Source organism: Poecilia formosa, unplaced genomic scaffold (genome assembly GCF_000485575.1).
Source record: "Poecilia formosa unplaced genomic scaffold, Poecilia_formosa-5.1.2 Scaffold80, whole genome shotgun sequence".
Lineage (NCBI taxonomy): Eukaryota > Metazoa > Chordata > Actinopteri > Cyprinodontiformes > Poeciliidae > Poecilia > Poecilia formosa.
The window spans coordinates 1,695,878-1,712,332 of record NW_006800019.1 but is presented as its reverse complement, the minus strand read 5'-3'; the positions used below and the strand labels follow the sequence as shown (position 1 = coordinate 1,712,332).

The following is a 16,455-nucleotide window of genomic DNA, read 5'->3' as shown; positions in this document are numbered from 1 at the left end:
AGGAGAATGTCTGGTCATCAATTTCAGCTTGACGATGATCTGAGCAGCGCCAGAAAGCCGATCTCATAACGACTCAAAACATAGATAATAAAAACCCAAATTGAAATTGTCGCACTTAAATTGGACCGAGATATGATAAACAGGCTGTTGATGTTCAGCCTGCGTCGTACAAAGCAATTCTCCAATGAAGAATGGGTAAAAAATTCAGCAGCAGTGATGTAAAAGACTCTGGCACTCATCAAAAACACTTGTTGTTGCTGCAAAGAGTGGCACAAGTTGAGTTTAAGAAGGAGACACCTGCTTTTTCTTGTAGGGCCATGTTGGTTTGGATAGCATTTTATCTTAACAAACATGGTGGTTTTTTTGGGGTTTTTTTTTTCCAGATTATCTTTGAAATTAAAATTTGTGTGACGATCTGAGACATTCGAGTGTGACACAAAGGAAAAGGCTGAACAAATCCAAAATGCTTTTAATCACAGAACTGCTAGCTGAACGTTAGGTCTCACGAAAAACTTAACATTGTAGGTGAAATCTGTATTTTGCTCCTTTGCTGAACAGGAGAACCACTGCCTGCGCATCAAAATCCTCGGAGACTGTTATTACTGCGTATCGGGTCTGCCGGAGCCCCGGGCTGACCATGCCCACTGCTGTGTGGAGATGGGAGTGGACATGATTGAAGCCATCTCGTGAGCGAACACTGAACACTGAAGCACTGCAACACACAGAAACCGTCATGAAATGTCCGTCAAGGTCCTTTTTTTTTTTTTTTTTTTTTTAACAGCAGTGTGTGTATTTTCATCTGCAGGCTGGTAAGAGAAGTGACAGGTGTTAATGTGAACATGCGGGTGGGCATTCACAGCGGGCGAGTTCACTGCGGGGTGCTGGGCCTGCGCAAGTGGCAGTTTGACGTCTGGTCCAACGACGTGACGCTCGCCAACCAAATGGAGGCCGGGGGGAAGGCAGGGTGAGAACCTCCGGCTCCACCTGCTGCTTGACGTGGCGGACGACCGCGTTCTCCGTGCAGCTTCTGATTTCTGAATTGCTCGTGTTCTCAGACGTATCCACATTACCAAAGCCACCTTGCAGTACCTGAACGGGGATTATGAGGTGGAGCCGGGATACGGAGGGGAGAGGAACGCGTACCTGAAGGAAAACAACATCGAAACCTTTTTGGTGCTTGGCTGCAGCCAGAAAAGAGTGAGAGCTCTTATCTGCGTGGCTCCTCTTAAAATACCACGCCGCTGCCACATATTTCACACAAACAGCCGAATGCTTTTGGTCACATGGCTTTAAGGGCATTTATTTATTTTTTCCTTTCAGAAAGAGGAGAAAGCCATGATGGCCAAACTTCACCGAAAGCGTGCAAATTCTGCAGAGGGACTGATGTCCCATTGGGTGTCTGATAGAGCTTTCTCCAGAAGTAAGGAGTCTAAAGTCTACAAGAAGATGGTGAGATTCCCTCTAAAATGTTGCTAGATCTTTTTACAGATAGATTAGCAAGCAAAACCTCACACTTGCTGTGAGCCATTTTGGAGCTGTGTTTGAGTTGTATTGCTTATGTTATTAGAAGATTAATGCAGTGATGGCATCTACCAAAGAAGACAGATTATAGAGCTGAGCCTGTTGTTTATTAGGAACAGTGTCAGCCCACCCTGCGAGTTGACAGACCCGGTGAATGTTGCTCCGAGGGAGAAACTGTTGACAGACAGAAACAAGCAAGTTTGATGCTTGTTATTTTACTGCAAACTGTTATGTAAAATGCTATGTTGGTTAAATTTCTGACTGGCCTCATGTTGAACGCCATAAGCGCTAAGCAGTAATCTGATTCAGCCACACTAAAGTAAAGAAGTTCTGCCTCATCTGAAGTTACCATATTTGGGCAAAAATGTCCTTTTCTATGGGGGTCAAAAAGTGCCAATCCATTAAATAACGACAAATCACTAAATTATTACTTGAAAATGTTCTGAAAATATATTTATTTTATTTCATAAGGATGCAGTGTAATAATCAAAAAATACTAGGAAAAAAAGATTCCACATTTCAGGAGCAGTAAGTGTTTTCTTCATGTGTTTTTTTTATTATTATTTGAGTTGATGGAACAAAATACAATCACTAACAATATGTTCCTCTAATGTTCACTGATCATTTTAACGTGGTCAAAGCTAATATGTTCACACTACTAGAGTAGTTTTAAACTCATGTTCATTAAAACCATAATACTTGGACAAGGCTCTGTAAATATTATTTTTTTTTAAAGTGAGAAAAATTTGGAGGCTTTCTGTGCCGACATAAAAGAGCCACTGCAAATTTGGGAAAAGAAAACAGAAATCACAAAAGATCTCCAGGGGAGCTTCCTGGTTCTTCACCATTTCTCCCTCGCCCTCTCCTTAATCTTGAAGTCTCATTTCCTTTTTATTCCGGCATTCTTTCTCTGTCCTCCTCCTCTGTCCTTTCTATCTCAGAGGGTTTGAGCCCTTGGGGCAAAGAGGGTGTAATTTGAAGCCTCTGAGCATTAATTAAAACATCAAACTCGCTCACAGGGATTAACTGTGCAGATGTCTGAGACTCTGTCTGTTTTTCACTTTTACTGTTGCTCCTTCTCTATTTTGAGACTTTTTCTGTCTTTCTTCCTTATTTATGCTCTGTATTTTTATTTTTCCCAGGGCATTGACGCAGCGTCCAGCAAAGAAAAGTGAGTATTTTATTCCCGGTTTTCGTTGCTGGGGCAGCTTTTATTATAAGAGGTTTTCTGGCAGACTGTCAGTGTAGATCTTTCACTCTGGTGGCTACTGTTAGTTTTATTTAGTCAGATCCAGCGCAGCACTAATACCGTACTGGATCTGGTTCTTCCTGCCTGTCATAACACAGGTTGATCCTCTCACAAACACATTTTCTCAGACGCAAACACAGACTAAACTCTGAACTGCTGATGCATTTGTTGCGACTATCAGCCCCTCCAAAGGACTTTATTGTGCATAAGCCGACAGTTTCACAGGTTATTTAAATCAAATCCGCCTCATAGGTCAACTAGAAGAGATGATTTCTTACATTTCTTAGAGATTTTGAAGAAACATTAAGAATGTAAAGTCATAAAAACAAAGAGATAAATTGCCAGGTACAACAAAATAACCGGATTTTTTTTTTATTATAAGAATTAAACTGATCAGAAACTTATAAATATTCAAATAACTTTCAGAAGTTCAAGAAAAAATATACTCCACATCATTTCTTGTGAAGCGTTAAAACTTCTTACCAGAAAGAACTTTGTTCCAGAGTAAAAGAGGAAATTTAAAAGAGCTTTAAAATCTTTTCCATTACAAAGAGTGGAGATTAGGATGGGAGCTGCAGACCACCAGTCTGTTAGCTCACATCAGCCTCCATTCAGAACAAGCACAAAACGATGGTTTGGGCCTAACATGTTCTGCCGTCTTCAACACATGAAACCGGCTGCATAGATGCAGATAAACGTCTCTTTCATAATCATTTCCCTGACCCACAGCACTTCTTCTGGTAGAACAGGCTGTAATGTAAAGAACGAATCCCCCAAAACAGTTAACGAAGGCTTAAACACACAACTGAGAAGGTAAAGTCCAGAACGTGAACGCTTCACTCAAATTAGACAAATTACCTTAGCATGTAAACATTTATCACAACCTCAGCTCGGCCCCTTTGTTGGACAGAGGCTCTTTGAGAGTAACCTTCTGAAGATCGCACGCCACCAGGACGTAAACTTCCTCTCACACCAAACCAGACAGAAATTTAGCCAATCTCAAGGTTTCTTTCTGCAAGTATTGTAATAATAACTTTCCAGGATGATATGTTGTTTTTATCAGGCAAAAGAGTTCAAAGCAGCTCAAGCCAGGACACGTAAAAAGAAAGATTCAATCATGGCTTGGAATGTCAGGACAAGAAACATTGAGAAAACTGTCAGTTGGCTTAAATAGTTGTTAATGTTTCCTAAATATTAACGTTTAGCTGATTAGCCACAGCGAGCTGAAAGGTAAACCGTGCAGATAAGCTAATAGATTGGTTCATGCCACATTATTTGTCTTATAGCCGCTGCAGTCAGGAAAACCAGAACTCCGAGGATGAGGTGGATGATTTTCTTGCACGAGCCATCGACGCACGCAGCATCGACCAGCTGAGGAAAGATCACGTCAAGAAGTTTCTGCTCACATTTCAGACACCCGACCTAGAGAAAAAGGTTGGTGTTTCACCAGTTTTTCTGCTATAAAACGTTTTTGTTATGTCTAAAAGAATTGGGTTGGAAAGTAGCTAAGCTTCTATCTGTTTCTTTCTGTGTGTTTATTTTTCCACAGTACTCCAAAAAGGTGGACGATCGTCTGGGCGGTTACGTGGGCTGCACTCTGCTTGTCTTCTTCTGCATCTGTTTTATTCAGATGATAATTTTCCCAAAGTAAGTCCTCTCTCTGACAAACTGCATTTCCAAGTTATACCAAATTACGGCCGGGAAATGTGTTCTTGATTAGCTTGTGAGGGGTTAATGAGAGCTGTACGTCCTAATGAGCTTGCTTTTTTATCTTCCACAGAACAACACTTATGCTCGGTCTTTACATTAGCATCTTCATCATCCTCGCCAACATCCTTTTCATCTGTGCCATCTATTCCTGCCTCAAAGTAGGAAACAAAGCTCTTCACCACTTCTTCTGCCAGATAGCTCCAGATAAGAGTGCTTATTACATGTCTTCAGCTGGCATCACTCATAATATTAACTTTCGCTTATCTGATCTTCTCCTCGCTTTATGTCGAAGCGCTTCCCAGCTGCCTTCCAGACACTCACCAAGAAAATAATCCAGTCTCGGGCAAACAGTACGCTGGTGGGCGTCTTCACCATCCTTCTTCTCTTCGTCTCTTCTTTCGCTAATATGGTAGGCATCGGGGACGGTTGCCGAGTTGCTCTTGAGTAATGAAACTGTTGTTTCGCATAAACATGTTATTTCAACATAGTCCACACTGTAAACAAGGGGCTTTGGGGCTTTTGCATTTGTCTGATCTTCCTTTAAACCGTCAGACATTTCCTTACATATGTTTCTAATCCAATTTCCGAGAGAGAAGAAGAAATTCAGAATTATTCAGACGACAAACTACATCAATTTGCCTAAGGGGGCCTGTAATTACATGCATCTGTTTCTAATCATAATATGCCACTGTAACCAGGATCTTTAAATTGGGCCGGGGTTTTTTAGGGACTTTCTCTGGCAAATATTCCTTGTCATTATGGTTCTTTAAACTCACAGCTCTCCTCAAACTAAGACTAGAAACAATGTTTAGCTCCCCCGACCCCCAAAAAAATAATTTTTAATATTTTTGTGACACCATCATTCTCTAAACCTATTAAATTACAGCTTTAATATTCGCTGATGAGAATAAATGAGTTGAGGTCATTGTTGCTTTGCCTCTCACTGGGATGTAATTTTATAATCATCTGTAACTCTTAGCAGACACAGAAGCTTGCAGGTAGATGGGTGAAAATGTAGAGCGTAAACTGAGCATAGTGAGTGCTGATTTCCATCTTAACTGAATCTAAATAAAATTATTTTGGGACCTAAATGAAGAATTGAAGGAAGAGATTCTCCAGTAGTGTTGAAATTGGAGTTCAAAATGACCACAAAAGGAAATAAGCTGTATTTCTGTTAGTACTGTAGCAGTACCATGCTAGTACCTTAACACGTTGATAGTAATGTATCGGCATGTTATTTTGTAAATTACCAGATTAGCGCACAGATAAAATATGACAAAACTAACGTGTTTAAAATAGTTATGCAAGCATTTCTGTAACATGCAGATATATTGTGTGGAAAATTCCTGAAGATCTCCCAAATATTGTTATGGCAAGCCTATTGAATATATTTTCATTTGCAGCAAGTACACTATCATTAGTTCATTTTCCACCCTCAAATTTGACCTAAAATGTTAGCTAGTAAAAATGAAATAGCCTCCAGTCATTTTTACATTGCCTCTCATTAGAGTATGATTTGATTTTTGTTGTTCACTTTGTTCTAAAATGTAACCAAAAGCTTAAATTTTCTGACATTTCTGATGCCATTGTGATGTCAGCACATTTTCAGAGGATTTTGAAGAATGCATCTGGTGACGTCAAAATCGATTATTGTGAATGACCAAAATGGAGGTAGAAAAAACACAATGTTGGAGATGCTCAAAGGTCCAAAATTAAAAAAAAAAAAGGGAACAAAAGAACTAAAACTCTCAAAAATAAACGTATCAGGCTGTTGGTTGTTAATTTGGCTGCAAGAATCCAACATGAGAATGACTCAAAATATCAAACCAAAAGATGACAAACAGTCAGAAACAGGAGTAACAAGGAATCAAGAAGTAAACAGAACACGTAAAGAAAGACAGATCTTAAAATAAAACAGAAACAGGGGGAAAAAATTACAGAAAACAGCAACATCTACAGGAATCAGAATCTTCACCAATACATGAAATACCAAAAGAACAGAAATGAAGAAGCACTAACACTGTTTTATGGTTTCAGAGATAAATCAGTTACAGATTATTGTCTATAATAAAGCTTCCCTAAACTATTTTTACTCTTACGTTTATTATCTATGACACATTTATTATAGTTTACAGACACACAAGAGGGTGAGCTTAGCCTTATATAAAGATCCTCTTATCAACTTTATACTCTGCCAGGTGTATTTAGGACGGTTCCAGACCAGACAGACCTATCACTCTGTTTTATTTCCAGCTTGTTAGATCATGTCTGTTGTCTTTTCATGCTCACAAAGGAGACACTCCTATTGTCAACCCTGAAACCACAAAGCCCTTCCACATTTAACACAGATCCCCTTTTCACCCCCATCTGCAACACAAGGGATAATTGAGACTTTTCTCATTTTAATCTAATATTTCTATTCCACATTTATCATCACTATGGAGACAGTGTTTTTCTCCGTTTGGGTTTACTTTTTATACTCATGTAAATGATTCATAATAAAATTGTCATATTTCTCAAACAGAATTGGAATAATGAGCAGTATTGAATCTTTAAATGGGTCTGGCCTTTTCTTTTGTTATTAAAGATTAGGAAAATAAGATTTAAAAAACAAAAGTGGTTCAACCAACTTCACTAAATAACAAAAAGAAATCAATCATCTATAGTCTTACAACTGTAAGATTATTTTCATTATGAACAAAATATTGCTATCAAGGGAAACTACATTTATCTAGATTAATATAAAGAAATAAAATGTCCACTTAACAATCACTTCAGCAAATCACTTCAGTAAAATGAAACATAAGACTGATTTATTATTATTAAGAAAAATCAATAAAATAAAAATCTAATTTATTATTAATAAACAAACATTTACTCTCTGTCAGGTAGCGAAATAAAGTTTCAGTTTTCATCGCAAGGTTATTTGGCAGCAACCTTATTGCCACGTTGCCATAGAGATGTTATGTAAAATGAAAAATGCTGAGAAACGGCTTTAGCTCTGGTTCCGTTCGATGAGTTTGGGCCCACACAGATATAACTTCAAAGCAATATCGTAGTTACTTCAATACATTTGTATTACATGTTGAGGGTAATACAAATGTATCAGCATACATTTGTAACAAACAAATCGTTTGTTTGTTTTACTGATTTACCTGCCAAAAGGCGGCACATCCGGTTGTCCATCCTGCTCCATTTAAGATCAGATTTCGTCTTTCCTTCCCCAGTTTACCTGCAGCAGAGAGAAACTGCAGGACTGTATAGGACGGGAACTGAACACAACAGTGACTCTGTGCCTGCTGCAGAACCTCAGCAGGACAGCAGAGGACGGCCTGACTCTGTGCTCCAGTCAGGTGATGCCCTGCCATCTACCTGAGGTTGGTTCTGTTTCTATTTCATTCTCTGGGTGAATGTTTGAATGTTTCAGGTAAAAACTGTCCAAATATCCAGCTGAAATCCTTCTCCTGCTCCTTTTCCTTCCCTCGCTGTGCTGCAGTATTTCAGCTACAGCGTACTGCTGACCCTGCTGGCCTGCTCCGTGTTCCTGCACATCAGCAGCATCGGGAAGCTGGCTCTGATGCTGCTCATCTATCTCGTTTTCCTCCTGCTGGTGGAGTGGCCTCAGGTGACCCTGTTTGACAACGCCGACCTGCTGGTCTTTGCCAACACTCTGTAAGTCTGCTGCCAGGCTACAAACTAACTTTCAACTTGACCGGTTAAACTTACGTGTCGTCGGGTTGCAGTTTAGCTTAGATTCGACCTACTTCCTTTTTTAAAAAAAAAAAAGGTTTAAAACCTAGTACTCCTATTTTTGAATGTTATGTCCTATTTCTGAATATGTTCTCATTTTTACCACAGGCAATTACCACCTGTTAATGATTCCCTGCAACAGTAAGTTGGTTTTTATGTTTGCTCCATTTTATTTAAGTGGGTTCATGTGTTTGCAGGGCTGACCCTCTCTCTCTTTTTCCTAGATCTGGTTTCAATGAAACCGCAGAGCAGTGGTAAGAAGCTTTATTCATAATATATCCACAGTGCTGTGATTTGAGTTCTTTGTACATTTATTTTGAGGTTTTTCTGTGTTTGGTTCTGTTCCCTGATAGTCTCTGTGTTGTCCTGTCTCCCCTGTTGATTGTGCCCAGCTGTTTCTAGTTCCTGTGATTACCTTCCCCGTGTATTTAGTCCCTCCTCTTGTCTGTGTTCCTTGTCGGATCCTCGTCTAACGTCGTCTAATTGTTGTCTGTGTCGGCCTTCACAGTCGAACTGTCAAGTCCTGTGTTGGTTTAGCTCACGTTTTCAGTCTTCAGTTTTTCAGTTGCTACCGGTATTAGCTGTGTGCTAGTGTTTCTCCCGTACTGTACTGGACTGTGTTTTGAGCTTCTCTTCATTAAATCATCATCATCATCATCATTTGGGTCAGCGTTCATTCTCACCACCACCAACCAGCCCCATGACACACAGTGCAAATCAGAAGTTTCTTCTTCTGAAAACAGGGAGATCTTGCTGTGTTTACATATACTCACTAAGTGCATGACTGCCATTTTTGGAGGGAATTGTTACACAGATATTGCATCAGAATGTTACTAGGACATTCATGCACATGATGGGTGTATGCAAAGTTTTGATTGACATTGTAGACATTTGCTTTTATTCAAAGGTTTTAGCGTTAATTAGTAATTTTTTTTTTTTTTTTTTTTTTTTCAGCCCGGGGGCTGTGACCAAGGTGCCCCTCAGGGTCATGACCCCCATAATCCTGCTGGTTTTCGTTCTGGCTCTCTATTTGCACGGCCAGCAGGTGGAGTCCACCGCACGTCTCGACTTCCTCTGGAAGTTGCAGGTGAATAAGTTTCACTTTTGCACTGAAAGCAGAAGTGTTTAAAGTTTGCAAAAGTCAACTTTCACCACGTATGCTTTGCCGGCATGCAGCACAAAGAGCATTGTGTGTTTGTGTGTCAGAAGGCTAATATTCACGAGAACTGAAACTAGAGAAGCCAGGACAAATGTCAGTTCATCGCGAATTTCCACCTGACCTGCTGTAGTATGCTAACATGTTGTGAAAAATCAAAGCAAAACAAATAAATCTTCAGAATTTGCGTCTCCTGTTAGTGTAACTCCCTCCGTGTGTCTCCTCAGGCCACGGAGGAGAAGGAGGACATGGAGGAGTTACAGGCCTACAACCGACGCCTGCTGCACAACATCCTGCCCAAAGATGTGGCCGGCCACTTCCTCGCGATGGAGCGGCGAAATGACGAGCTGTACTACCAGTCGTGTGAGTGCGTCGCTGTCATGTTCGCCTCCATCAGCAACTTCTCCGAGTTTTACGTGGAGCTGGAGGCAAACAACGAGGGGGTCGAGTGCCTCAGGCTGCTTAACGAAATCATCGCCGACTTTGACGAGGTAAAATATGGACCGCCAAGCCGTGCAAATAAAATAATGCAGGAAAAACAACAGTTACATCCTGTTAAGAGGTGAACACTTTAGGGGTTTTTAACCAACAGCTCCCGTTCCCTCTCCTAATTCGTGCTTTACCACTCATCTCCAGATAATCAGCGAGGAGCGGTTCCGTCAGCTGGAGAAGATCAAAACAATCGGCTCCACCTACATGGTGGCCTCGGGCCTCAACGATACCACCTACGACAGAGAGGGCCGCTCGCACATCCTGGCTCTGGCCGATTACGCCATGAGGCTTCGAGAGCAGATGAAATACATCAATGAGCATTCCTTCAACAACTTCCAGATGAAGATCGGTACGCTTGGAATCTAGAAGAAATTGCTCCTGAAACATTACCTCATAAACCCTCTTTACGTTTAATCAGACACAGAAGACTTAAAATCAGGAGATGTGTTTTTTGTTTGTTTTTTTTTTAAATAGTGTAACTTACTTGCAGCATGATTCGTTCTCAGGGTTGAACATGGGGCCTGTTGTGGCAGGGGTGATTGGCGCCAGGAAACCCCAGTATGACATCTGGGGAAACACAGTTAATGTGGCCAGCCGAATGGACAGCACTGGAGTACCGGACTACATCCAGGTACGGCGTTTGCTTTAGACCGTGTTCAGAAACTGCTCCAAAGTTTTTACTTGTGCATCACAACACTTTTATCATTTTAGTTGAGATTTTTGGGGTTTTTTTAGTTGTAAAAAACAGAAAAGAATCAAAACAAATAAAAAAAAGTGTTTGTGAGATAAGAAAGAAAAGAAAAAACTAGTAAAAGTTTCAGAGTGAAGTTAAAAAAGACAATGCTACATTGTATCAGCATTGGATTCAGGACCATGGAGTTTCTTCTTTCTTGGCAATTTTTGCTATTTTGTACCCACTGACATTTCTTCAGGACGGCGTCAGCATGCCGCTCCAACACAGGATAACTCAGTAAAAAGTTGCCAAAGTCGTTGTTGCTGTTGGAAAGTCGTGGGTCCTATTCCAGCTTCCTACTCTGCCACATTATTATGAACCATTAGGAAAGATGCTTAAAACCAAACTGTCTACTGATCTCTGCACATGTATGAACTGGTGCAGAGTCGTACACATAAACTAAAAAGTACAAAATGGATCATTTCTTGAGGTTATATTCTGTGTGAATTGGTCCAACAACCACAGCAACAACAATGAAAAATATATATATATTATTTGCGTCTTGTTCCTGCTGAGCAGTTTCCCGCAGTACTGGGCTAATCTTAGCATGTTTATTCTCTGTCTTGATATGGCTCATTGATAGTTTGGCTATTAATATTCCTGTGCAGTTCTATTTCATTGTGTGTGTGTACAAAACTTGAAATTCTGGTTCAAGAGCTGAGCTGTGTTTCAGTGTCCTGCACTGAAAGCTGTATGTGAGCACAGCCGATGCAGCAGGGCGCAAAACGCACAGAGGCTGGAAGCAGAAAGGATGTTAAATGGCTCCAATGAAAATGTGCGAATGTTTTCAAAGATTTCCCTTGCAAATGTGTTTGTGTCACATTGGACGTCGTCATCACATAGTTTTTGGGGGTGGAGTTTAGTCAGGAAGTTCAAAGCACCAATCATTCAAAAATGTCTTGAATGGACTGTGAATAAGTTGTGGGCGGGTTAGCAAACTTATAATCCAGTGGTGGAGCTGAATCCTGTTTCCTAGGAAGGTGAGAAAAAGGATTCAGCTTAAATCAAAAAGTCCTAAACCTTAAATCTTAAAAACTACGCCACCAAACCTAACTTAGAGTAACAATAAATGCTTTCCCAAGAGGTATCTTAAAGGGTTTATTTCCCTGAAAAGCAACAAAGTCGATGAAAAAGATGTAAAAAAAAATAATCACACAGTAAATATTAAGCTTAAGTGAAGTCAGAAGCAATTTGTTTAAAGTTGAAATTTAATTCATTTGGGAGGGACGATGCACTTTAATTAACATTTCTGTTAGATTTAGCCAAAAGACTATTTTTCATCTGTTGTCCCAGAACCAGATGTAAGTTTCAAGTATTTTCCTGACTTCATAAAGTTGTGTCTAAAGTCATTAAATTCGTGTCATGCGATTCAGGTCCACACCTCTGGCAGATTCTTAGAAAATTAGTCATGAAGGCTCTTGCTCAGTGTTTGCTCCGACACAAATGTGGGTCACTTGTGTCCATTCATATGTAAATCATTACAAAAATGACATCTAACTCGTTTTTTTTGTTGTTGTTTTTCTTCCACAAACTCAGACTTGCACGTAGAGTTAATAGAGTTTATGCTCAGTGTAAACAACTCGAGGCAGATCACAATAATCACTAAAAAATGTTATGCATTTTGCAGAGGTGTCATCTTGCAAGAATCTCAGTTACTGCCAGACATGTTGTGTTCCAGCAGATATGCTCCTCGTTGAATGTCCCTTTGGGATCAGGCAGAAAGCTAAATTTAAATTTCCCCTGGAGACAAAGCTGCTGCCATGGGTCAACGTCATAATCATAAACATTTAGCAGATGTTAAAGCATGTCTTCAAATGTTTTTCTTATGCACATGCAAAGCTAAAGGCTTGGGGGGGATAAGAATGACGAGATAGAGCACTGCTGCGCCCTGTAGGACAGTTTGTGCTACTGCAGCTCCAAATGTTTAACCGTTTTAATTTCACTACCAAATGAGCAAAAGGCATCTAAAAAAAACACCAAAATGAACATTTTCAGTTTGTAAAATAAAAATAAAAAAATATATATTTATTGCCATTTCCTGGTAATTTCCTTAAGTTTCATCTACTAAGTGATTTGAAATAGTTCAAAAACGTAGAAAAACCAATTATTTCCTTTTATCGAATAAAAAGTGTCACTGTAATTGTAATTACAGCGTAATGATTCATAATTGAACAAATATTTTGAAATATCAGTGCATAATATTATCTACAGGGCAGTAAAAAGTACATACTTCCCACATTGTGTAGCGTTTCCACCACAAACTTCAGGTGCTTTTTACTTGTGTTTTATGTGAAAGGCCAACACAAAGCGATGTGAAAGGAAAGAGAAATGACTTTCAAAATGTTTTCAAATTAAAAAACTGAAAAGGGTTACTGTGCATAAAATCGATTTCAACTAACTGCCTTCAAAGGTTACCTCATTAGTAAATTGAGACCACCTGCAGGCGAATTAATCTCAGCCGTTCTCGGAGATTTTGAGAAAACGAAAGAACAAAGAGCCGCATGGAAACCAAGGAACACAGTAGGTCAGAGATAAAGTTGTGGAGATGCTTAAAGCAGAGTTAGGTTGTGAAACATTAGCCAAAACTTTTAAAATCTAACATAGAGCTTTTCAATACTCCATTCGAGCATGGACTAACTACAAGCTTATCCCTTCTCCAACACACCTTAATCAAAAGCTGAATTTCCTCATCAGAACTGTGTTCATTCAGGTTTTATAGTCGTAACCTGACAAAATATGAAATGTTCAAGTGGTCGATACTTCTGTGAAAATACACTGAACGTTTGGTTGTTTTTTTTTTCCTGCCAGACTGACTAAACATCTCACATATTTCCTTCTCCAAGGTGACCACCGACTTGTACCATGTGTTGGCCAACAACGGATACCAGCTGGACTGTCGAGGTCTCGTCAAGGTGAAAGGGAAGGGGGAGATGACCACCTACTTCCTCACCAGTGGCCCGCCGGGTAGTTAACGGCGGAGGCAGCCCGACCGCACGGTTACTCCCGCTGCGCTGAAACGGCAGGGACTGCAGAGAGACTGAGCGTCCGGCTCAGCGACGGGCGCCGGGGACAAGATGCGGCCGTCGGAGAGAGGAGTCCGTTTCTTGTCACATTCTCAGACTGAAGGCTTGTCGCGAGCCGCTCGATTAAATAATGAATCCCAGTGGCCTTAGGAAGGAAGCGGCGACGCTTGTGTTTTTGAGCAATAGTACAAGTATGCCATCTGGAGTCATTATTTATTTTTGTGAGAAACTAAGCAATCTTTCTTAGAAGAAAATTATGCAAGGACAACATGAAGGAGAAGAATAACCAAAGAACAAATAAATGTCTGATGATTCCGTTCAACACTATAATAAACTTTATAAGCTATATTATTCCTCTTTTTCAGAGAGCGAAGGCCACAGCAACTTCTCTGAACTGTTTTTAACAAAGAGGAGCGCACACGCACAGATAACGCAGAAGGAAAACGGCAACGACAGCAACCTTGGCTCTGACCTTTCTGTTTCTAATCAGGGCTTTCTTTGTTCCCTCCACCCTGCAATTAGTTTATGGCCCACTCAAACACACGGCTGAGCGCCGGGCCCCTGTGGCCCCGGAAGAAGACGTGGGAAACAGAAGAAGAATGGTTTGACCTGAAGAACGATTGTATTCCAACTATAAACCATTTTTGTACGGTTGTGTGTGTGTGTGTGTACGGGTGTGAGCTCTGTAGCTCGATCTGATGAGGGGCAGACGGAAAACTTTTCACTGTGAGATTTCTAAGATACTGTACGACGCTTTCTTGCCAAACTGTTTGCTGCAAATCATGTTTTGTTATTCACTACAGTTGAGTGTCCATTCCTGATTGTTTGTGTCAAGACTGATCTTTTGAAGATGATCGTGTCCCACTGCGCCTTTACTGGACTGTGATTTATTAACTGATTTCATTCCAAATGAAATAAGCGTGGTTTAGTTGGAACTGTGTTAAAGGTAAGCTGACTTCCTGACAGCTGTGGAATTATTTTTTATGCAGAAATTCTCCTTCTGCTCTGTATTGCCTTGATATTATTTAGCACTAATGTTTGCATTCTTCATGGCCCGATATTCACAACCTTACACAGCAGTATTTGACGCTAATTTCTAGTATAAGCACCCGTGAAAGAACTGTTGTTTGAAACAATAATCAAATGAATGTATGCAAAAATGAGGATTTTTATCTAACAGTGAGGTGATTTGAAGAAAAACATTCTGGTTCTTAAAATCCTCGTACTAGAAGCCCAACAGTTTAGATTAAATATTTTCTATTTAAAAAAAAAATGCTTTATACTCTGTTGATGTGCTTCTGTTTCTGTCTTGGCGCCAAAACGCCGCAAAACAGTCACTTGTTGCTCTCTGTTGTTATGAAAACCCAAGTAAACACTGTCTCATCTTCAACTAGTGCAACTGCAGATAGAGTTGGATTTTACTAGAATAAGAAATCAATAAATGGCTTTTTTCCATTGCTTTGCCTCATATGGTTTTGTTGTTGCGCATACGAAGAACAAGAGCAAACCTTTTGGATAATGCATCTTCTTCTTAAGTAATAAGCACTACTGCTTATTACTTAATAATAAGCAGTAGTGCTTATTATTAAGTACTAATAAGCACTACTAGTAAAGATGTGTATGATGCCTTAAAATAAATTCAAGTTGGAAAAAGGAGACTTTAGCTAACTATTTGGTTAATAACTATTTCTGTAACTGTGAAATAAATGTAGCATTATTTTTAACTCGATCAAAGTGTTGATGGTCTTTTAATTACGACTCAATATGCATGTAACAATATTAAAAGCTGGTATCCCGATTATTGGGGGCAAATTAATCAATTTTATCAATATAATTTGTTAAAATTGTGTTAAAAGTTTATTTTAATCATTTCAGTCTGAATGTAATTCACTAAGACAGCAGTGGTAGTAGAAGCAGAAGTACTATTACATAATAAATTTGACAAGTGCCCCTTATTAAATGATGCCTGTGTGCATACTGCTGTGCTTTTAAAAGTTGCTGTAGGTTGTTTTAATTGGCTTAAGATATGCCTTTTTCTCAGTTCATCGGCTGGTCTGACCCTTTTAACAAACTACACACCCGGACGGACCTGCTTCAGGCCAAACCTTTCAGGTTACTTTGGCAGCCTTGCCAAATATTAGCAGACCGTTGGCTGCAATGCCAGCAGTCCATCAAATACGAAAGTTGGAAACAAGTTAAACAGGAAAAGCAAGACCATTCTGAATGCATGCAAACATCCAGCTGAACATTATCCGTCGGTCGCTAAGCAGCTGGCTAGCAACTGAGAGAACTAGATCGGTCTGCTTCTGCCAGCGCTGAAGACAAAAATATCTTTAAAAACGATTCCTTGCACAGTCCAAAAGTCCAAATTGTAGCTGGGTAAGAGCCCAGCTTCTTTTCATCAGTCAGGATGAAATCACTGAAACCTCGTTATTGGAAAACTGAGCCAAACAAGGAGATCTTAGGTTCACCAAGTCTAGAACCAGCTTTGAAGCTGTCTACATTCCCAACCAGGTTATTCTGAGAAATGCCAGGTAAAAATCATTTTCCATCCCACCGTCACACATGTAAACATGTGGAGTTTGCAAAAGGCAGCTGGGAGTTTGACTCGACATTGTGTTTTGGCAAAAATGGACAAAGATTGAACGAACTGGTGAGGTGAATATATGGAAAAGCACATTGTGCGCACTGTTAAGCGTAGTGGAGGAACCGTGATTTCCTGTGTGGCTTTTCTAAGACCACACAGGAAATTGCGAGACATTTCAAATGCAAAATCTACAAGAAACAGAAAATAGTTTGACACTGGAACAAGACAGCTAGG

The 16,455-nt window shown here is 40.0% G+C and overlaps 1 protein-coding gene across 1 annotated transcript in view; it reads left to right on the top strand.

Annotated features, from left to right (window-relative positions):
• Positions 1-15,091, top strand: part of LOC103141167 (adenylate cyclase type 6-like) — a 44,691-nt gene extending 29,600 nt beyond the window's left edge. The window contains exons 8-25 of the mRNA XM_007556662.2: positions 559-686; positions 806-964; positions 1,056-1,197; positions 1,321-1,449; positions 2,664-2,692; positions 4,057-4,204; positions 4,320-4,417; positions 4,551-4,638; positions 4,773-4,889; positions 7,708-7,857; positions 7,977-8,152; positions 8,339-8,371; positions 8,455-8,484; positions 9,185-9,317; positions 9,614-9,877; positions 10,023-10,227; positions 10,385-10,509; positions 13,455-15,091. Of these exons, the coding sequence (XP_007556724.1) occupies positions 559-686; positions 806-964; positions 1,056-1,197; positions 1,321-1,449; positions 2,664-2,692; positions 4,057-4,204; positions 4,320-4,417; positions 4,551-4,638; positions 4,773-4,889; positions 7,708-7,857; positions 7,977-8,152; positions 8,339-8,371; positions 8,455-8,484; positions 9,185-9,317; positions 9,614-9,877; positions 10,023-10,227; positions 10,385-10,509; positions 13,455-13,583 (2,283 nt within the window). The 3' untranslated portion in view covers positions 13,584-15,091. The remainder of the gene's footprint in view (positions 1-558; positions 687-805; positions 965-1,055; positions 1,198-1,320; positions 1,450-2,663; positions 2,693-4,056; positions 4,205-4,319; positions 4,418-4,550; positions 4,639-4,772; positions 4,890-7,707; positions 7,858-7,976; positions 8,153-8,338; positions 8,372-8,454; positions 8,485-9,184; positions 9,318-9,613; positions 9,878-10,022; positions 10,228-10,384; positions 10,510-13,454) is intronic.
• Positions 15,092-16,455: the final 1,364 nt, after the last annotated feature.